This window comes from Dendrobates tinctorius, unplaced genomic scaffold (assembly GCF_039654945.1).
Source record: "Dendrobates tinctorius isolate UK_male_01 unplaced genomic scaffold, ASM3965494v1 ptg000007l, whole genome shotgun sequence".
Taxonomy (NCBI): Eukaryota; Metazoa; Chordata; class Amphibia; order Anura; family Dendrobatidae; genus Dendrobates; species Dendrobates tinctorius.
The window spans coordinates 55245414-55263774 of NW_027361675.1; the positions used below are offsets into that span (position 1 = coordinate 55245414).

At 43.1% G+C, this 18361-nt stretch overlaps 1 protein-coding gene across 1 annotated transcript in view; it reads left to right on the forward strand.

The window, feature by feature from the left end:
- The window catches only part of LOC141086031 (uncharacterized), a 971752-nt gene that overhangs the window by 148168 nt on the left and 805223 nt on the right, over positions 1-18361 (forward strand). Inside the window, exons 26-29 of the mRNA XM_073571764.1 lie at positions 9299-9510; positions 10193-10412; positions 11377-11530; positions 13158-13309. Of these exons, the coding sequence (XP_073427865.1) occupies positions 9299-9510; positions 10193-10412; positions 11377-11530; positions 13158-13309 (738 nt within the window). The remainder of the gene's footprint in view (positions 1-9298; positions 9511-10192; positions 10413-11376; positions 11531-13157; positions 13310-18361) is intronic.

Sequence of the window (18361 nt, forward strand, 5' to 3'; positions counted from 1 at the left end):
ATCCGGATAGCTCAACTTTAAAGTGAACCTGACAGCTGATACATGCTGCCGCATGTAGGCATTGACCTTTCAATCCAGGGCAACGGGCAAGGAAAAGTCACCAGATCTCCCCTATCTGTCTAGTCCCGGCATGGCTCGGTCCCCGGTAGCTATTAAAGTATCTTTTTCTCTGAAACATCACAGTATTTTAGAGTCAAACATATCTGGCTGAGTTCACACAACCAGTGTCTGATACACACTGCCCCTGGATCAGCTGTCAGGTGATCTTTATTGATACCAAAATACTTTACAATAAAAATACTCTATCAAACATGGGCATATTTATTACCCATAATGAGATATAAAAACATATTTTCTGCACCAAAATTATCTTAGAAAATGGACGTGTGGTCATTAAGACCAATTTGTGGCCTCCACTTTGAGAATCAATTGTGCTTTTCTCCTTAGCAGTGCTTTATGTGTAGCCCCTTCCTGTAGCGGTATTTGTGTTTCCCTTCCCTTAGCGGTATTTCTGTGTATCCCTTCCCTTAGCAGTGTATCCCCTTATTTTAGCAGTTCTTGATGTACACCCATGAAACACATGCAATGAGGAATAATATCCTGTGCCACCTCTGTTCAATGAGTCTAGGAGAGCGTTTTCCTGAGTGCAAAGATCACATATGTTCACTAAAACTCTGAAATTGGAATAGCGGATTATTTTAACAATATTGAATCGGTCACACACACAGTTGCATACACCGCGTCGTACTAGCTTTGACATGTAAAAAAGTGATCAGTGCAGAATATATAACTGCGCAAATGAATTTGGTCAATACAGCACAAAAATTCACAATAATTCAGTGTATACATTAAACAAAATTCATAGTGCCCAATGGGCTAAATTTAAGCAAAAGCACAAGCTACTTTTCATTGTCCTTATTATATCTCAAAAAGGATAAGTGATCCTATGCGTTGACATTTGTTTGAAATCTGCATTTCACGCATGCAAATACGATTTGTGCAAACCGGCTCACATGCAGCAAAGAATTTCCAAATACATAGGCCTTACTGGGGGCTAATACTGTGTGAGTCTGTGATAAAGAAAATTACAAATATTCGGCAGAAATACTAGAGTGAGCCTCAGATTTTTTCCATGCAAAATACAAATCAGATCTTTATTGTGTAAACGCATCCCTGTCAAGTGCCATCTTTTATGATCCATAATACTTTGTTCTCTAGGTCTTGGATCAGTTTTCTCTGTCTTAAGTATCTATAGCAACCTCTTCTTGTTATGCTTTACTTTCTCAGAGGTCAAGATTAATAAGTGAAGCTTAAAGGTTTATACACTCAGATGTTATATTAATATACGTAAAATGTACATAGACAGAAGAGGTCAATCCAATTTAATTACTAAAGTACTACTGAATTGCACTACTGCTTGTAAGTCAGCTTATTCACTTGTATGCTAGTCTGTGCAGGTTAAGTGGTGTCACCGAAAATTACATGATGATTTTCCAGTGATATCTTTAGAAAAATGTAGCTTTTTTTAGAGCTTGAAAACAAGACATCCCCTGCTTGGATAAACTAATATGGGTAATAGAGTTTTCTAAGGCTCTGTTTACAATGCCAATTATTTTTTTCATTTTTGGGTTACGTTTCGAACAGCCAAATATTATAGAATATTCAGAGCACAATAAAAAAAACTAAATTGTTTTTGAAAAAAATGCAATAAAATTTCCTGTAAAAGTTTATCAAATTTTCATTGGAGCTGGCCCTATGTAGGAGAAGAAAGTCTACAAAGAACTCCATAATAGACAGAATAAAATGAGATTAGAGCCACTCAACACTATTAGACCGGGAGTCACACTTGCAACTGCAATGCGAGAAACTCACTCGAGTCTCTTGCCTCAATACTCAGCACTGCCACCGTACTCTGGACCGGAGTGCTCACCTGCATAGAAATACATGGAGCTGCAAACTCCGGTCCATAGTGCCGGCGGCAAAACCAGGTACTGAGGCGAGAGACTCATGCGAGTTTCTCACATTGCAGTTGCAAGTGTGACCCCGGCCTTACAGTCTTAATAGTGTCTTAAAAATTTCACAGACCACCAACTTTGGAAATATGGCTTTGTCCAGGCAGATCTAGTCAGGCAGCATTTATTATGATAGATGTTTAATTGCAGCTTAGCACTCAGTGTGTGTTTTCAACGGCTAAGGTGTTTTTTTTTACATTTATTGAAAATACCCACCAAGAGTAAAGCCGCAATCCAATATTTGCCCTGATGGATGCTGCCTAATTAGAAGTACTGCCTGGACAAAGCACTAAGGCCAGGGTCAGACTTGCATGTACAATGCGAGAAACTCGTGCGAGTCTCTCGCATCAATACCTGGAACTGCCGCCGGCACTCAGGACCGAAGTGTGTGGCTGCATGTATTTCTATGCAGCCGCACACTCCAGTTCCGAGTGCCGGCGGCAGTGCTGGGTATTGATGCGAGAGACTCGTGCAAGTTTCTCGCATTGTACTCGCAAGTCTGACCCCAGCCTAATACAAAAGTTGGTGGTCTGTAAGTTTTTTATGACATCACTCAGACTGTGATAGTGCTGAGCAGCTGCAATCTCTTTATTTTATTCTAAAACATATAAATAGTATTAAGATCATGTGCATTCCTGCTTCAAGTAGATGTGTAGTAATAAGCTAAGGAAGCAAGTAAAAGTGCAATAAGGTTTTATCCAGTTAAAATCAATTATAATGAATAAAGGTTATGCTAACCTGATTGTGTTGTGATCACACAACATTTAAAGGGCATGTATTCCCAGCTGCAGTAGGACCACGGGTCCTGAGAAAAGATAAAATTATGTGGAAAGGAAAGAAGTGGAGAATCTGCACTGCTGGTGAATGAAAGGTAAATCCCAGGTCTACACTAGGAGATTATGCAGTTTTTATTATGTCTATGTGTTTCAAAGTACCATACTTCTGCTTCAGGACAAAAACCATATCAGGTTTTTGTCCTGAAGAAGAAGTATGGTACTTCGAAATACAGTTAATAAGTAGCAGTAATTTAAAAGCTTTACTTAAAGGGAATCAACCCTCATTAGTTGTATATGAGGCCATAGCAAGCTGAATAAAATAATAGCTTGATATCTGCGATCTGATGTCTTATTTCAGGGAAATCCACAATTTCTTATATGTAAATGAGCTGTTCAGGGTAAATGTACTATATATTTATATGTAAATGAGCTGTGCAGGACAATGATCAGCATCTAGCTCATTTTTGGTCTTTGAATCAGTCACGGAAAAAGAAATGACCAGGCTCCTTGTATCTTCTCGCCCTACTACCTGCACCAGTGACCCTATTACCTCACACCTCCTTCATTTCCTTTCCCCAGCTATCACCACTCACCAAACTAAAATATTTAACCTCTCCCTCTCATATGGTATCTTCCCATCCTCATTCGAACATTTTTTTATTTATTTTAATCATTTATATAGCGCTATTAATTCCACAGCGCTTACAAACATTATTGGCACTGTCCCCATTGGGGCTCACAATCTAGAATCCCTATCAGTATGTCTTTGGAATGTGGGAGAGAACCGGAGTACCCGGAGGAATCCCACGCAAACACGGGGAGAACATACAAACTCCTTGCAGATGTTGTCCTTGGTGGGATTTGATCCCAGGGCCCTAGCGCTGCAAGACTGCAGTGCTAACCACTGAGCCAGCATACATCGATTACTTAAAAAACCATCCCTTGACCAGAACTGTGCTGCTAATGACAAACCACTATCTCTCAGATAATTCTCTTCTTGACCCTTTACAATCTGGTTTCCGCTCCTAAAGGGCCTTTTACAAATAGCGATAACGCTAGCGATATCGCTAAAGCGTCACCGATTTTGTGATGCAGCAACGATATCGATAGCGATATCACTACATGTGACACTCACCTCCGACCGGCCCCCCCACTGGCTCTCGCTGATTATGCAAGATCATCCTGGTCCATTTCTCATCGTCGGCTTCCTGCTGGCTCCGACGAGCGAGCCATGGACGCGGGCGGAAGACGGTCATCATTGCTGCGTCTGACAGGTGAGTAACGACCGCCGAGCATCGCTGGTGAGATCTGCCTGTTTGGCAGCTCACTAGCGACCATTTAGCGATGCACCAGCGATCCTGACCGGGTCGTATCGTGGTCGGGATCGCTGGTGCATCGCTAAATGTAACGGGGCCTTTAAACTCTACTGAAACTGCCCTTACTAAAGTCTCTAGTGATCTACTAACAGCTAAATCCAATGACCACTGCTCCCTGCTGATTCACCTGTATCTCTCTGCAGTATTCAACACTGTGGATCACCAGCTCATCCCACTCTATCGGCCTCAAAGATACCGTGCTCTTCTACTTCTCTGACCACTCTTCACTGTATCTTTTACTGCTCCTCTTCCTCTCCCATTCCACTTACTGTCAGGGTTCCACAAGAATCAGTCCTTGGTTCCCTTATCTTCTCCTTATATACTGACTCTATTGAACAAACAATCAGTAGATTCATGTTTCAGTAACATATCTATGTTGAGGACACCCAATTATACACATCGTCTCCTGACATCACCCCTGATCACAAAATACCACTGATTGTCTTTCTGCAGTACAATATAATTCAAGCACTCTTTACCATTCACCTTTTGTGTCTTACCTATTTCCTCATAGATTGTAAGATTGCAAGCAAGACCCTCACTTCTTTTGGTATCTATCTGTTGAGTGATGTGTTATTTTGTAATGTCTTTATTGTCTGTACAAGTATGTAAACTGCTGTGGAATATGTTGACGCTTTAGAAAGAAAAATTATTATTGTTATTACTCATCATCATCATCATCAGAGAGACACATGGTGCTGAAATGGACCTAAAGAGAAAGTGACAGTGGCAAGGCGGCGAGGTCTACGATGCGACTAGCGTCTCTATGTTACAGTGTTCATTTTAGGACATAATCAGATATCAAAGTCAAACAACAGAATAATGTCAGTTTATCTGACTTTGATATCTGAAGCTGATATCTGACTTTGACATCTTACTTTGATATGTGACTTTGACATTTGATATTTGACCATGTCCTAAAAGGGACACTGTACTGTGGAGTAAAACTGACCTTCCCCCATGCCTCCTTTGGATCCTCCAGATGACGAACTTCAAATGGGCCTGGACATGTGCTGGTGTGAGCTGGGGGACCTTCTGTAGCCTGCAGGATTTTAATTAATGACGGCATAGTGTGTTACTAATGGTAATGTTTGAGACAGTGGTCACAGCTCTCTTCAGGTCAAGACCAGGTCCTCTCATATAGTTCTGGGCTGATTCCTGACCTTTCTCAAAATCATCCTTACCCCACGAGGTGAGATCTTGCATGGATCCCCAGGAAAATTGAAAGTAATCTTGTGTTTCTTCAATTTTCTAATAAATGCATCAACAGTTGTTGCCTTCTCACCAAGCTGCTTGTCTATTGTCTTGTAGCCCATCCCAGCCTTGTGCTGGTCTACAGTGTTGTTCCTGGTGTCCTTAGACAGGTCTTTGATCTTGGCCATGGTGGAGAGGTTGGAGTGTGATTGAGTGTGTGGACAGGTACCTTTAATACAAGTAACAAGTTCAAACAGGTCCAATTAATACAGGTAATTAGTGCAGAGTTGGAGGGCTTCTTGAAGAAAAACTAACAGGTCTATGAGAACCAGATGCATTGTAATTAGTGTTGAGCATTCCGATACCGCAAGTATCGGGTATCGGCCGATACTTGCTGTATCGGAATTCCGATACCGACTTCCGATATTTTTTCAATATCGGAATTCGGCATCGGAATCGGAAGTTCAGTTGATTGACGGCCTGACGTCATCATGATGCGCGGTGTGTGCGCATCATGATGCGCCGTCATTTCGGGCCTGCCGGGGGTCTCTGCCGGCCTGCCGGGGGTCTCTGCCGGCCTGCCGGGGGGCTGTGTGGACTGCCCGGGGTCTCTGCCGGCCTGCCGGGGGGCTGTGCCGGCCTGCCGGTGGTCTGTGCACCCTGTGGGGGTCTGTACCGGCCTGCCGGGGGGCTGTGCCGGCCTGCCGGGGGGCTGTGCTGATGTCCGGGGGTCTGTGCAAGCATCGTCCGATGGGACTACAAGTCCCATCGGGCGATGCCTGCTACCATGACAGTGATTGACACATTAGCCAATGATGGGACAGTAGTAGTCCCATCATCCGGCTAATGTGTTAAATGTTAAAAAAAAAAAAAAAATACTACATACATACTACATGCATGCTACATACATACTACATACATACTACATATATACTACATACATGCTACATACATACTACATGCTACATACATACTACATGCATACTACATACATACTACATATATACTACATACATACTACATACATACTGCATGCTACATACATACTACATACATACTACATACATACTACATGCATGCTACATACATACTACATATATACTACATGCATGCTACATACATACTACATGCTACATACATACTACATATATACTACATACATACTACATACATGCTACATACATACTGCATGCTACATACATACTACATGCTACATACATACCACATACATACTACATACATACTACATGCTACATACATACTACATATATACTACATGCATGCTACATACATACTACATGCTACATACATACCACATACATACTACATACATGCTACATATATACTACATGCATGCTACATACATACTACATATATACTACATGCATGCTACATACATACTACATGCTACATGCATGCTACATACATACTACATGCTACATACATACCACATATATACTACATACATACAATACATTCATACAATACATACATAGACATACAGTACATATAACATAGAGTAACATACTTACCAATACTTGTCACATTGTTCCCCGAAGCCATTGTCTTTCCGGAATAAATATTAACATAACAAACCACAAAAATACTCACCCACGATCCGAAGCAGTCCACGAGTGTGTCCCACGACGATCTTGGGTAGAGAACGGCAGCATCAGATGATGCTGCCGTTCTCTACGGGCTGCAGGAATCCAATGACGGAAGGTAGGTATCCTTCCGCACTGTATTCCTCCGCCACTTAAAAAAAAAAAAAAAGTCCCTAGTCTCACTTTATGCCATTGCTGCGTGGGAATTTCCCACACAGCAATGGCATAAAGTGAGACTAGGGACTTTTTTTTTTTTTAAGTGGCGGAGGAATACAGTGCGGAAGGATACCTACCTTCCGTCATTGGATTCCTGCAGCCCGTAGAGAACGGCAGCATCATCTGATGCTGCCGTTCTCTACCCAAGATCGTCGTGGGACACACTCGTGGACTGCTTCGGATCGTGGGTGAGTATTTTTGTGGTTTGTTATGTTAATATTTATTCCGGAAAGACAATGGCTTCGGGGAACAATGTGACAAGTATTGGTAAGTATGTTACTCTATGTTATATGTACTGTATGTCTATGTATGTATTGTATGAATGTATTGTATGTATGTAGTATATATGTGGTATGTATGTAGCATGTAGTATGTATGTAGTATGTATGTAGCATGCATGTAGCATGCAGTATGTATGTAGCATGCATGTAGTATATATGTAGTATGTATGTAGCATGTAGTATGTATGTAGCATGCATGTAGTATATATGTAGTATGTATGTAGCATGCATGTAGTATGTATGTAGCATGCATGTAGTATATATGTAGTATGTATGTAGCATGCATGTAGTATGTATGTAGCATGCATGTAGTATGTATGTAGCATGCATGTAGTATGTATATGGTATGTATGTAGCATGTAGTATGTATGTAGCATGCATGTAGTATATATGTGTTATGTATGTAGCATGCATGTAGCATGCATGTAGTATGTATGTAGTATGTATGTAGCATGTAGTATGTATGTAGTATGTATGTAGCATGCATGTAGCATGCAGTATGTATGTAGCATGCATGTAGTATATATGTAGTATGTATGTAGCATGTAGTATGTAGCATGTAGTATATATGTAGTATGTAGCATGTAGTATGTATGTAGCATGCATGTAGTATATATGTGTTATGTATGTAGCATGTAGCATGCATGTAGTATGTATGTAGTATATATGTGGTATGTATGTAGCATGCAGTATGTATGTAGCATGCATGTAGTATATATGTAGTATGTATGTTGCATGTAGTATGAATGTAGCATGTATGTAGTATGTAGTATGAATGTAGCATGTATGTAGTATGCATGTTGTATGTATGTAGCATGTAATTTTTTTTTTTTTTTTTTACATTTAACACATTAGCCGGATGATGGGACTACTACTGTCCCATCATTGGCTAATGTGTCAATCACTGTCATGGTAGCAGGCATCGCCCGATGGGACTTGTAGTCCCATCGGACGATGCCTGCACAGACCCCCGGAGCCTGCACAGCCCCCCGGCAGGCCGGCACAGCCCCCCGGCAGGCCGGCACAGCCCCCCGGCAGGCCGGCACAGCCCCCCGGAGCCTGCACAGACCACCGGCAGGCCGGCACAGACCACCGGAGCCTGCACAGACCCCCTGGCAGGCCGGCACAACCCCCCGAAAGGCCCGTACAGACCCCAGAGAGGCTGTACAAGGGCAGGAAAGGGTTTTTCTTATTCCGATACCGGAAGTCCCATAGACTTGAATGGGACTTCCGGTATCGGAATCGGCGATACCGATACTTTTTTTAAAGATCGGCCGATACCATCCGATACGATACTTTGAAGTATCGGACGGTATCGCTCAACTCTAATTGTAATGCATCTCCATGGTGCTATATAAAAAGTGATCATGCCTAAGGCAGCATCAAATGTGGATACAGTGCACATTGTTTAAAAAAAAGTTTTCAAGTTTAATCAGATCAGGAATATCTTGAATATCTGTTGCTTATTCTAATGTAATGATATTATGTCACTAATTACTTGTGGACAAATACCACTAGCATGTAGGGCTTCAAGGAGTTACAAGAGTTTTACATTGATTATCTCTGAAAGGACCACAGTGTTGTCCCTTTTGTTTTTCTGATCTTCAAGATTCGAAGCTCCGTAAATGTCCGATATACTTAGAATAGACCATTAGTGTTAAATGCCTAAAAAAAACCTTTATCATTTTTTATTTTGTTCAAATTTAAGATTGAACAAATGAGAGCTAGTGGTTAGTATTGTAATTTGGTATTTAAATATGTTGAGCCACTTTTTAATTTTAAATTTGTAATATTCTTTTACTGTAAGTTTTACATTTTGACATATGACTTTGTTAATAGGATTTGGAACTTTTTCAACGTAAGCTTGATATTCTGGGTACTGACATTGAGACTTCTGAGGTGGACCAGTATGAATACACATCACAAGAGGCCTTTAAAACCATTCAAAACTTTAATGCTCGGGTGCAGACTCTGCAAATTAAAGCAAAAGACCTAAAAGAACTACAAGAACTTCTGGAGACTACAGTGGTTGACTTCTCCATTTTAAACAAGTACGTGTTATCTATATTTTTTCATAGTAAGTTTTCCAAGGTTAAAGGGAACCTGTTACCAGTTCATAATGCTCCGGAAGGCAACCACCATCAGATAAATAATATTTGTTTAAAAGTGGGTAAAAAGTTGTTACCTCACTTCTGCTAAAATAAAAAAAAAATAATATTCATCTATCTAATCACTGAAACCTCCAGTGCCGATGCTCAGGTGGTCCCTACCAGTCTTTGTTTTCTTCCCTGATGACATACATTCGCTTTACCTCTGCAGCCAATCGCTGGCATCAACAGTGGTGCTGCCATAGACTTTTGAGGCCAGTGATTGGCTACTGTGGTCCTGTGATTGTATATGATGTAACCCCTACAGGGAAGGAAGCAAAAACCAGTAGGGATGACCACTGATATGGAGCTCATATTGGTGAATTTTCTATTTTTGTTAATTCTATCGGCTATCGCATTTCTACTTTTAGTAAATATTTTTTAAATCCTGGATTTTTAGAGCTTGAGGCTAAAGCTACATTATCTAGATCAATCTTTACTCAAAGTATCTCCCTAAACTGCTGTTGCTCTAGACTAACAATGGGAAAGTAGCCTAATGTTGAAGTCCAGTTGGTGACAATAGATGTTTTATAATGTTGTTTAATAGTTATCGTATTTCTGCTAGTTTTTGCTCTATCTGTCACAGCTGTGATGACCTGCTGCAGAAACTCAGTCTTGTATGGCAACATGTCAATTCAATCCTTCAAGAGCAGGACATATGGAAGAAGGAGTTGTGGCAGAATATGAACACAGATGAATTGTACAAAAAAACAACAAAACAACTAATCATTTTGCAGTCTTTTCCCGGAGAGGTTCAAGAATGGGACGTATACAAGAAAACCTTGGAAATTGTCAATATCATGCCTGTAAGTTTTTTCCTTAAACTTTTTTAATGCAATGTTTTTTTCTTTATGAAATCTATATACTATAGACAATACTTATTTCACTTATCACAAACATTCCAGGGGCATCTGCATAATATTTCATGATGTACTGTATGTAGTGGTTATCTGAAAATAGTGCAGTGGTGTAGTCTCCCACAGAGTTTATCAGCAGTCAATGACTTTAGAGCGGCTGGAAATGTTATTTATTCCTTCTTTAAGTATGAACTATATCTGGTATTATTATTATCATACATTTATATAGCACCATTTATTCCATGGCACTTTACATGTGACTATATGTCTCTTTTCTATTCCTAATGGTTCTTTTACCCTTGCCATATTTTTGCGGGCCGTTTTTGCAGCCCCAATAGATGGGGCCGCAAAAACGGCTTGCAAAAATACATCGGAGTGCCGTATGGCCGTGAGGACCGTATATACGGCCATGAAAAAATATCGAGCTTGCTTGATTTTTTTCACGGCTCATGGACACGGCCTCCATTTAAATCAATGGTACCGCAAAAACAATGGTCGCTTGTTTCTGCGGTACACCGTATTTACGGATCGCCATTTTTTTCCCTTCAATTTGTTACAACAAGGAAAACCAGTGATCTTAGAAGGTTTTTTGCGGAGACCGCAAAAATCACGGCAATATGGCCCGCAAAAGCGGCCTGTAAAAATGGGCTGCAAAAAACCCGGAAAGTGTAAAAGAACCATTATACATCACAGAACAGATAAAAAGGCTTTTAATGGCAAGAACTATAATATCTAAATGTCATTCATAAGAAAGTGTATGAGTAAGAGTCTTATCAGCAGTATTTTTATGTTGACGCCAAGGTAAAATGCTTTTAGTAGTTTTTTTTAAGAATAACATATTGAATGTGTTCTTTATTCAAGGAATGTTATTCAGGCTATACTGTACAAAAAGCATTTTCCTTTAATATTCTAGATGACCTTGCCATTAATAGAAGACCTTAGTAATCCTGCAATGAGGACAAGACACTGGAACCAACTTGTCCGCCAAACAGGAGGATTGCTTCGCGTTACTGCAGATAGTTTAAAGGCGATGACCCTGGGTGATTTACTTTCTATGGACCTACAGAGTATGTTATCCATATAACTGTTTTCATTAAGTCCATTTACAAGAATACCAAAGTAGTAAGATATTTTTATGTGAAAGTGTCTTTGCTAACTTCTTGATAAGTTGGGCTTCAGGTGATGTCCATTTGATAGTTGTACTGTATATGCTATATTCACAACCAAACTATAATAATAACTGCTACTTCATTGCTGAGAGTTGTACACACTAGCAGCGTGCAGCATGTGCCAGGTAAGGGGCATCTGGAAGATATCTACAAACGCTTCCCTCTAATAAGCTCTCTACGCTTCCCTTTAATAAGCTCTTTAGAGGCTTGAAGAGTACTTTTTTTTTTAAATGTCCATCTATTATGTCATGTCTCTGCTCCTTTTGTGTATATACAGTATTTTTGATTCTTCAGATGCTTTGTTATGCTATGCCTAAAAGTTTGTTTTGTAACATCACTTATTCTACTTTTTTTCATCATTAAAAGGTATCATAACTACAAGATTATTATTTTGTTTCTCCTACTAAGAGCTTCAATCTGTCATCCTTCATACTGTTTCTTTCTGTGATTGTCAGTTCAATGGCTGACAGCTTTCTTTGTATAAATGTGCTATTGAGATAGCTTTCAAACACTGATAGGACCGCCCACTGGTCCAAAAATCACAGAAATTAAAAATCCCAGATTAAAGAAAGAAAACACAAGTTATATTGAATGTGAATCAGCTCATCCGGCTCTATAACATGATACCAGGAGACTGGGCTGCATTTTTATGGTGACTAGTTGCCTTTAAAATTTTATTTTTCTTAAATCCAGCACATATAGTTGAATATAGTTGAATCGCTTTCAACAACTTATTTATTTTATGTTTTAATTTAAAGAAAATGACAAATCACTATAGTGTTACTGGATTTGATCTTTTCTGGAAATCTCTTAGGGTTTGTGCACATGCTGCGGATCCGCAGCGGTTTTGGTCCTGTGGATCCGCAGCAGTTTTTGCTGCGGTGTATAGTACCATTATAATCAATGGAAATCAAAAACTGCAGTGCACACGGTGCGGAATTTTCCGCGTGGATTTGCTGCGGTTTCAAAACCGCAGCATGGCACTTCTTTGTGCGGAATCCGCAGCGGTTTTACACCTACTTGATTGTCCAGGTGTCAAACCACAGGGGAAAACCTCAGGCTAATCCGCAGGTCTTTTGACTTGCGGATTTTGCAAAATCCGCAAAGAAAATTCCGCAGCAGAATCCGCAGCGTGTGCCCAAACCCTAAATCTACTAAGTGTAAAGGGGAATTAACACTGCAAGATTATTATCTTGCTGTGTAAACAGGCGGCCAATAGCCCAATGAGCGATCAAAATGCTCCTTCATCAGGTGATGGATGATCTTTTATGCTGCATGAAAGATCATCCTTCTTGGCGGTGTATCATCCTTGCGCTACCTAAAACAATGGTAGCTTATGCGCACTGAGAGGTCTAGTATAGATCGCTCAGTGCACATCATTTACATTCTGTCCATCTCCGATCTTATCCTGTCATTGGCTGGTCTGTGTAAAGGGACCCTAATTATGGTGGCAAAGTTAATAATGCATATTAATGCAATTATGTTAGAAATAACACAGATCATTTTCATTGCAATTGTATATTAGAACACACAGAAGATGTAAGGACAATTGTACAAAGAGCAATGCTAGAAGTGACAATAGAAAGCTCCTTGAGGAACTGTGAAGAAGTTTGGCTAAGTAGAATATTTGACCTTGGTCCTCACAGCCGAGTCATCTCACCCAGAGCCAAAAATGAGGTATTTTTCTGAGAAATGCATATGTAATATTAACTTCAGCTTAAAGGGCTATTCTCATGTTATTACATTGCTTTAGTTAGACAGCATGGCAATAAGCAATTTTGCAATTGTCTTGCTTTTTCTAAGTGTCCATAATGGGCAATTTATTTTGTGTAAGATACATGCTCACATTTTCTTTCATGTTGTTTAATTTCTGAACAAATGTTTTCAAATGGATTTACCAAATGTAATTGGAGCGCCCACCAGGGCCGTGGGGTACTCTGAGCCGGGCCCGTTGGTTTCAGTGGGGAATGTCACGGCAGCTGCGACCCGGTCCATGGCCCTGGGCGTCCATTGTAAAAGGGGGATGGTTGAACGTGTGGATTATGATTAAAGTTTATGAGTGAATGATTAGTGACGCCACCTGTGGTGTTCGGCAATGAAGATGTTAAGCCGACGCTGCAGACAGATCCTCTGGGACAGATGGTGTGGTGCAGCAATGATGTGGTGGCCCTCCACAGGTAGGGCAGAAGTCCCAGGGCAGTGTAGGTGAAGAGATAGGGGAGAGACGTAGATGGTGCAGTGTCAGGCACAGAGATGTAGCAGTGCTGAGGGTGTTGGCACAGGAATAAGTGGAGGACACCAGGGCATGTAGTTCCAAAGCTTTACTCACAGTCTGTTGTGCATACAGGTGCCCGCATCCGTGCCGTGTCCTCCGGGTCAGGGGCTCAGTCAACCCCCAAGCTAATGAAGCACTCCGTTCCAACACTCCGCCAACATGTGCCTTTTCTGAACGTCTCCCTTCTTGCGCCTATGGTGAAGTACTCACAGTACTGAGTTACACTGGAGTTCCTCCTTTCTGATGTTCCTATGAACTCTACTTGTACGGCAGACAGCTGTAGCCTGCTTCAGGGACTCCTTGCTACCTAGTCCCGGCTCACTCACATTGCTGTTGTGCCCCCAAGTCTTGCGTGGGAATAAAGTGGTGACAACTTCTATTCCTCCGGTGTCTGCTGCAGGACCACTAGTATCCATACAACCTCAGGGACCGGACACCGGCCTTGCGCTTTGAACTTGGGAAGGGTTCTGCTCTAACCCTTATCCTTAGTCCTCCTTTCCTCCTTACGTTCCATACAAATCCTTCTTTCTTATGGAGAATTAGGCTTTCTGTATCTCTCCTTCCTGTGCCAGCAGACCCAGCTCACTGAGGTCTGCTGCAGCACTCCCTTCATCCATCCCTCTCCGGGTATCTCCTCTCACAGACTCCTGTGACAGACTGACTAAATTCTAATATATTCCCACTCTTTTGGTGCATACTAAGCTCCACCCACCTCCCAGCACTCTTCGTGTTCCGAGCAGGGAGCCACCAAAGGGTGCTTTGCTACACTACTATGTTGTGTGGGATGCAGGTGTTGGAGCGTGGTCAGGTGTCTCCACCTTACCTGGATGGTGGGGCACCACACCTCAGGAGGATGTCCAGTACCTCTGTGGCGACTGAAGCCTCAGGGGTGCCACATACCCCCCTGTTAAACACAGCACGTGTGTGGGCTGCAAGTGAAACAAAGGTGAAACAAAATAAGGAACATACAAAATTTTTTTGAATGCTTGATAAACAATTCTTATCTAAACTTCCCAATATGGGAGGCTCCGACTCTTGAACGTTACAAACAATTTAACTAACTATCTATAACTTATTATATTACTTTTCCATTTCAGTACCTTTTATCATTTCACATTTCCCTTCTTGACCATAAGTGACAACCGCTGATGCCTGGTTCGTCACCTACATCTTTATTCAAATTTTTCATCTCTTTATTAAAACATTCCTAATAGTTATTACTATCAATTAACTTCTATATAAAAGCTGTTTTATAACTATTAATACTCTCATAAGGCACATTATATAACTCTTCACATCAAAACTTCAATAATTCTTGTGAGTGCTGGACACCGCTCCCAGCCGGCATTTCTTGCAGTGTCCTTTAGGTCGGAGCCATGCTCCAGGTGAGGTAGTCTTTATTCTTAGGAGACCTATGTAAAACCAAGAGAGGGCACCTAAAGAGGTGCAACTATATACAAGAAATAAATGCTGCCAACGCAACTAGGCAAACTGAAGACAACTGGAACATAATTGTAAACAATGGGGCACAACAGTGCCAATACCCTCCTGGGTAACAGTTATTTGTTTGGGAAATGTTCTTTAATGTTGGTCTCCTCCTTTGGCTGCTTCCAGGGGAGAACTTCAGGTTTTCCTCTTCCTGTTGATGATCTACAAATTGCAGGTATTCCTTCTCCCAAGGAGTTAGGTTGGTGGCTGCCTGTGCTGATGGGGTGGCAGCTGGTGGAACTGCTACCTGTGGTACAGCAGGGGTAACAACTTGTAACAATGGATGTTGAACTTCAGCTTCAGATGGTATCTCCGCTGCTTTGCTTTTTGGCTTAACAGCTGGTGAAACTTTTGCCTTTGGCCGCTTGTAGGGTGAAATGCGGGGATCATGAATTTCTGGAAGGGGGAACCCATGATGTATAGTAACACCCATCAGCTGCTCAGACTCCTCTGCCGAGATCAGAAGATATCGAATGTGACGCGCTTGCTCAAGCCTTACTCTTTTCAACAGGGACTTCTTCCATTTCCCCATCGCAGTCAGCTTAGTGCTTTTGAATTGAGAGCACAATTCTTCCATTTGTCCCATGCGGAGTATCGGCCCGTTGCACGCGGTGTACGGGATCTCAGGGGGCAACCCGGATACAGGGGCGGCGATCGTACCTGATGCTTCCCGTTGGTGACTTGGCTCCGGTGCAGGCATCGGGCGGCAGCCGATGGCAGCAGTGGTGACTTGAGCTCCCTGGTCAGAGACTGGAGATGGTGGTGGAGCAGATGGTGGCTCCGGGTCCGCAAGGGCCTCCGGTGGGACTTGCGCAGCCGCGCTAGGTCCAGGCAGGAGCACAGCTTCTTCCTGCTCAGCTCCCGGGCCATCCGGTAACTTCTCCTGGCAGGCAGCGCTCAGCGGTGGTTGCAATGGGGAGATGGTGACGGGCGCTGCCGGTGGTATCGCAGCGTCCGCAGGTTCCACAGATGCTGCCTGAGGGAGAACCAGTGCAGCGGCGGTGGGTACCGATGGTGTAGGTACCGGTGGTACAGGCCCCTCCTGGGCGCGCTGCAGGTTCAGGGTCCAGAGAGCCTCTTGTCTCAACCGCAGGCGGTGTGTCAGCTGGGCAATCTCGTCCTCCAGCTGCTGGCGGTTCATTGTGGAAGCAGGGTCAGAGCTACTGCGCCGGGGAAGTTCAGCTCAACCTCCTTGCGCTCTTTGGGCCTCCTCCCTTCTTCCATCATGGCGTCCTGGCGTTCTCTCTCCTTCCCGGGCTCCTTTTCCGCTACAGGGCTTCGCTCCTCCTTCTGGGGGTGGCGTCTCCTTCCTACTCCTCCATACCAGGCCAGTATATGAACCCCTCTGGGGGTGGGCCATGTCGCTGTAGCATTGAAGTTTAGGCAGGGGAGGCCCAGGACTGTTCGCACTCTTTTCTTAGGACCACCCATGTTGTCACACCCTTCTTCACCGTGCCGGTGGCCTTTTTGAGAGTCCACTTTACAGTCTATAATTTTGGACATTCTCAGCAATTAAGTCCAATAAATCTTCGGCACACAGAACCCGGTGGCACCAGGCTTCGTCATCCTGTTTGTGACGCCAAGTTGGAGCACCCGCCAGGGCCGTTGGGTACTCTGAGCCGGGCCCGTTGGTTTCAATGGGGGATGTCACGGCAGCTGCAACCCAGTCCGTGGCCCTGGGCGTCCATTGTAAAAGGTGGATGGTTGAATGTGTGGATGATGATTAAAGTTTATGAGTGAATGATTCGTGACGCCACCTGTGGTGTTCGGCAATGAAGATGTTAAGCTGACGCTGCAGACAGATCCTCTGGGACAGATGGTGTGGTGCAGCAATGATGTTGTGGCCCTCCACAGGTAGGGCAGAAGTCCCAGGGCAGTGTAGGTGAAGAGATAGGGGAGAGATGTAGATGGTGCAGTGTCAGGCACAGAGATGTAGCAGTGTTGAGGGTGTTGGCGCAGGAATAAGTGGAGGACACCAGGGCATGTAGTTCCAAAGCTTTACTCACAGTCTGTTGTGCATACAGGTGCCCGCATCCATGCCGTGTCCTCCGGGTCAGGGGCTCAGTCAACCTCCAAACTAGATGAAGCACTCCGTTCCAACACTCCGCCAACATGTGCCTTTTCTGAACATCTCCCTTCTTGCGCCTATGGTGAAGTACTCACAGTACTGAGTTACACTGGAGTTCCTCCATTCTGATGTTCCTATGAACTCTACTTGTACGGCAGACAGCTGTAGCCTGCTTCAGGGACTCCTTGCTACCTAGTCCCGGCTCACTCACGTTGCTGTTGTGCCCCCAAGTCTTGTGTGGGAATAAAGTGGTGACAACTTCTATTCCTCCGGTGTCTGCTGCAGGACCATTAGTATCCATACAACTTTGGGGACCGGACCCCGGCCTTGCGCTGTGACCTTGGGAAGGGTTCTGCTCTAACCCTTATCCTTAGTCCTCCTTTCCTCCTTACGTTCCATACAAATCCTTCTTTCTTATGGAGAATTAGGCTTTCTGTATCTCTCCTTCCTGTGCCAGCAGACCCAGGTCACTGAGGTCTGCTGCAGCACTCCCTTCATCCATCCCTCTCCGGGTATCTCCTCTCACAGACTCCTGTAACAGACTGACTAAATCCTAATATCTTCCCACTCTTTTGGTGCAGACTAAGCTCCACCCACCTCCCAGCACTCTTCGTGTTCCAAGCAGGGAGCCACCAAAGGGTGCTTTGCTACACTACTATGTTGTGTGGGATGCAGGTGTTGGAGCGTGGTCAGGTTTCTCCACCTTACCTGGATGGTGGGGAACCACACCTCAGGAGGAGGTGCAGTACCTCTGTGGCGACTGAGCCCTCAGGGGCGCCACATAATTTTCTCCAAATAAAACCTTTGACATTAATCAAACCAAGGCATTAGGCCATGATAATCTCCTCTTTGTAGGGATCTAGTAAGGGCATAGCTACAAGAACTTGTACCTCTTGTG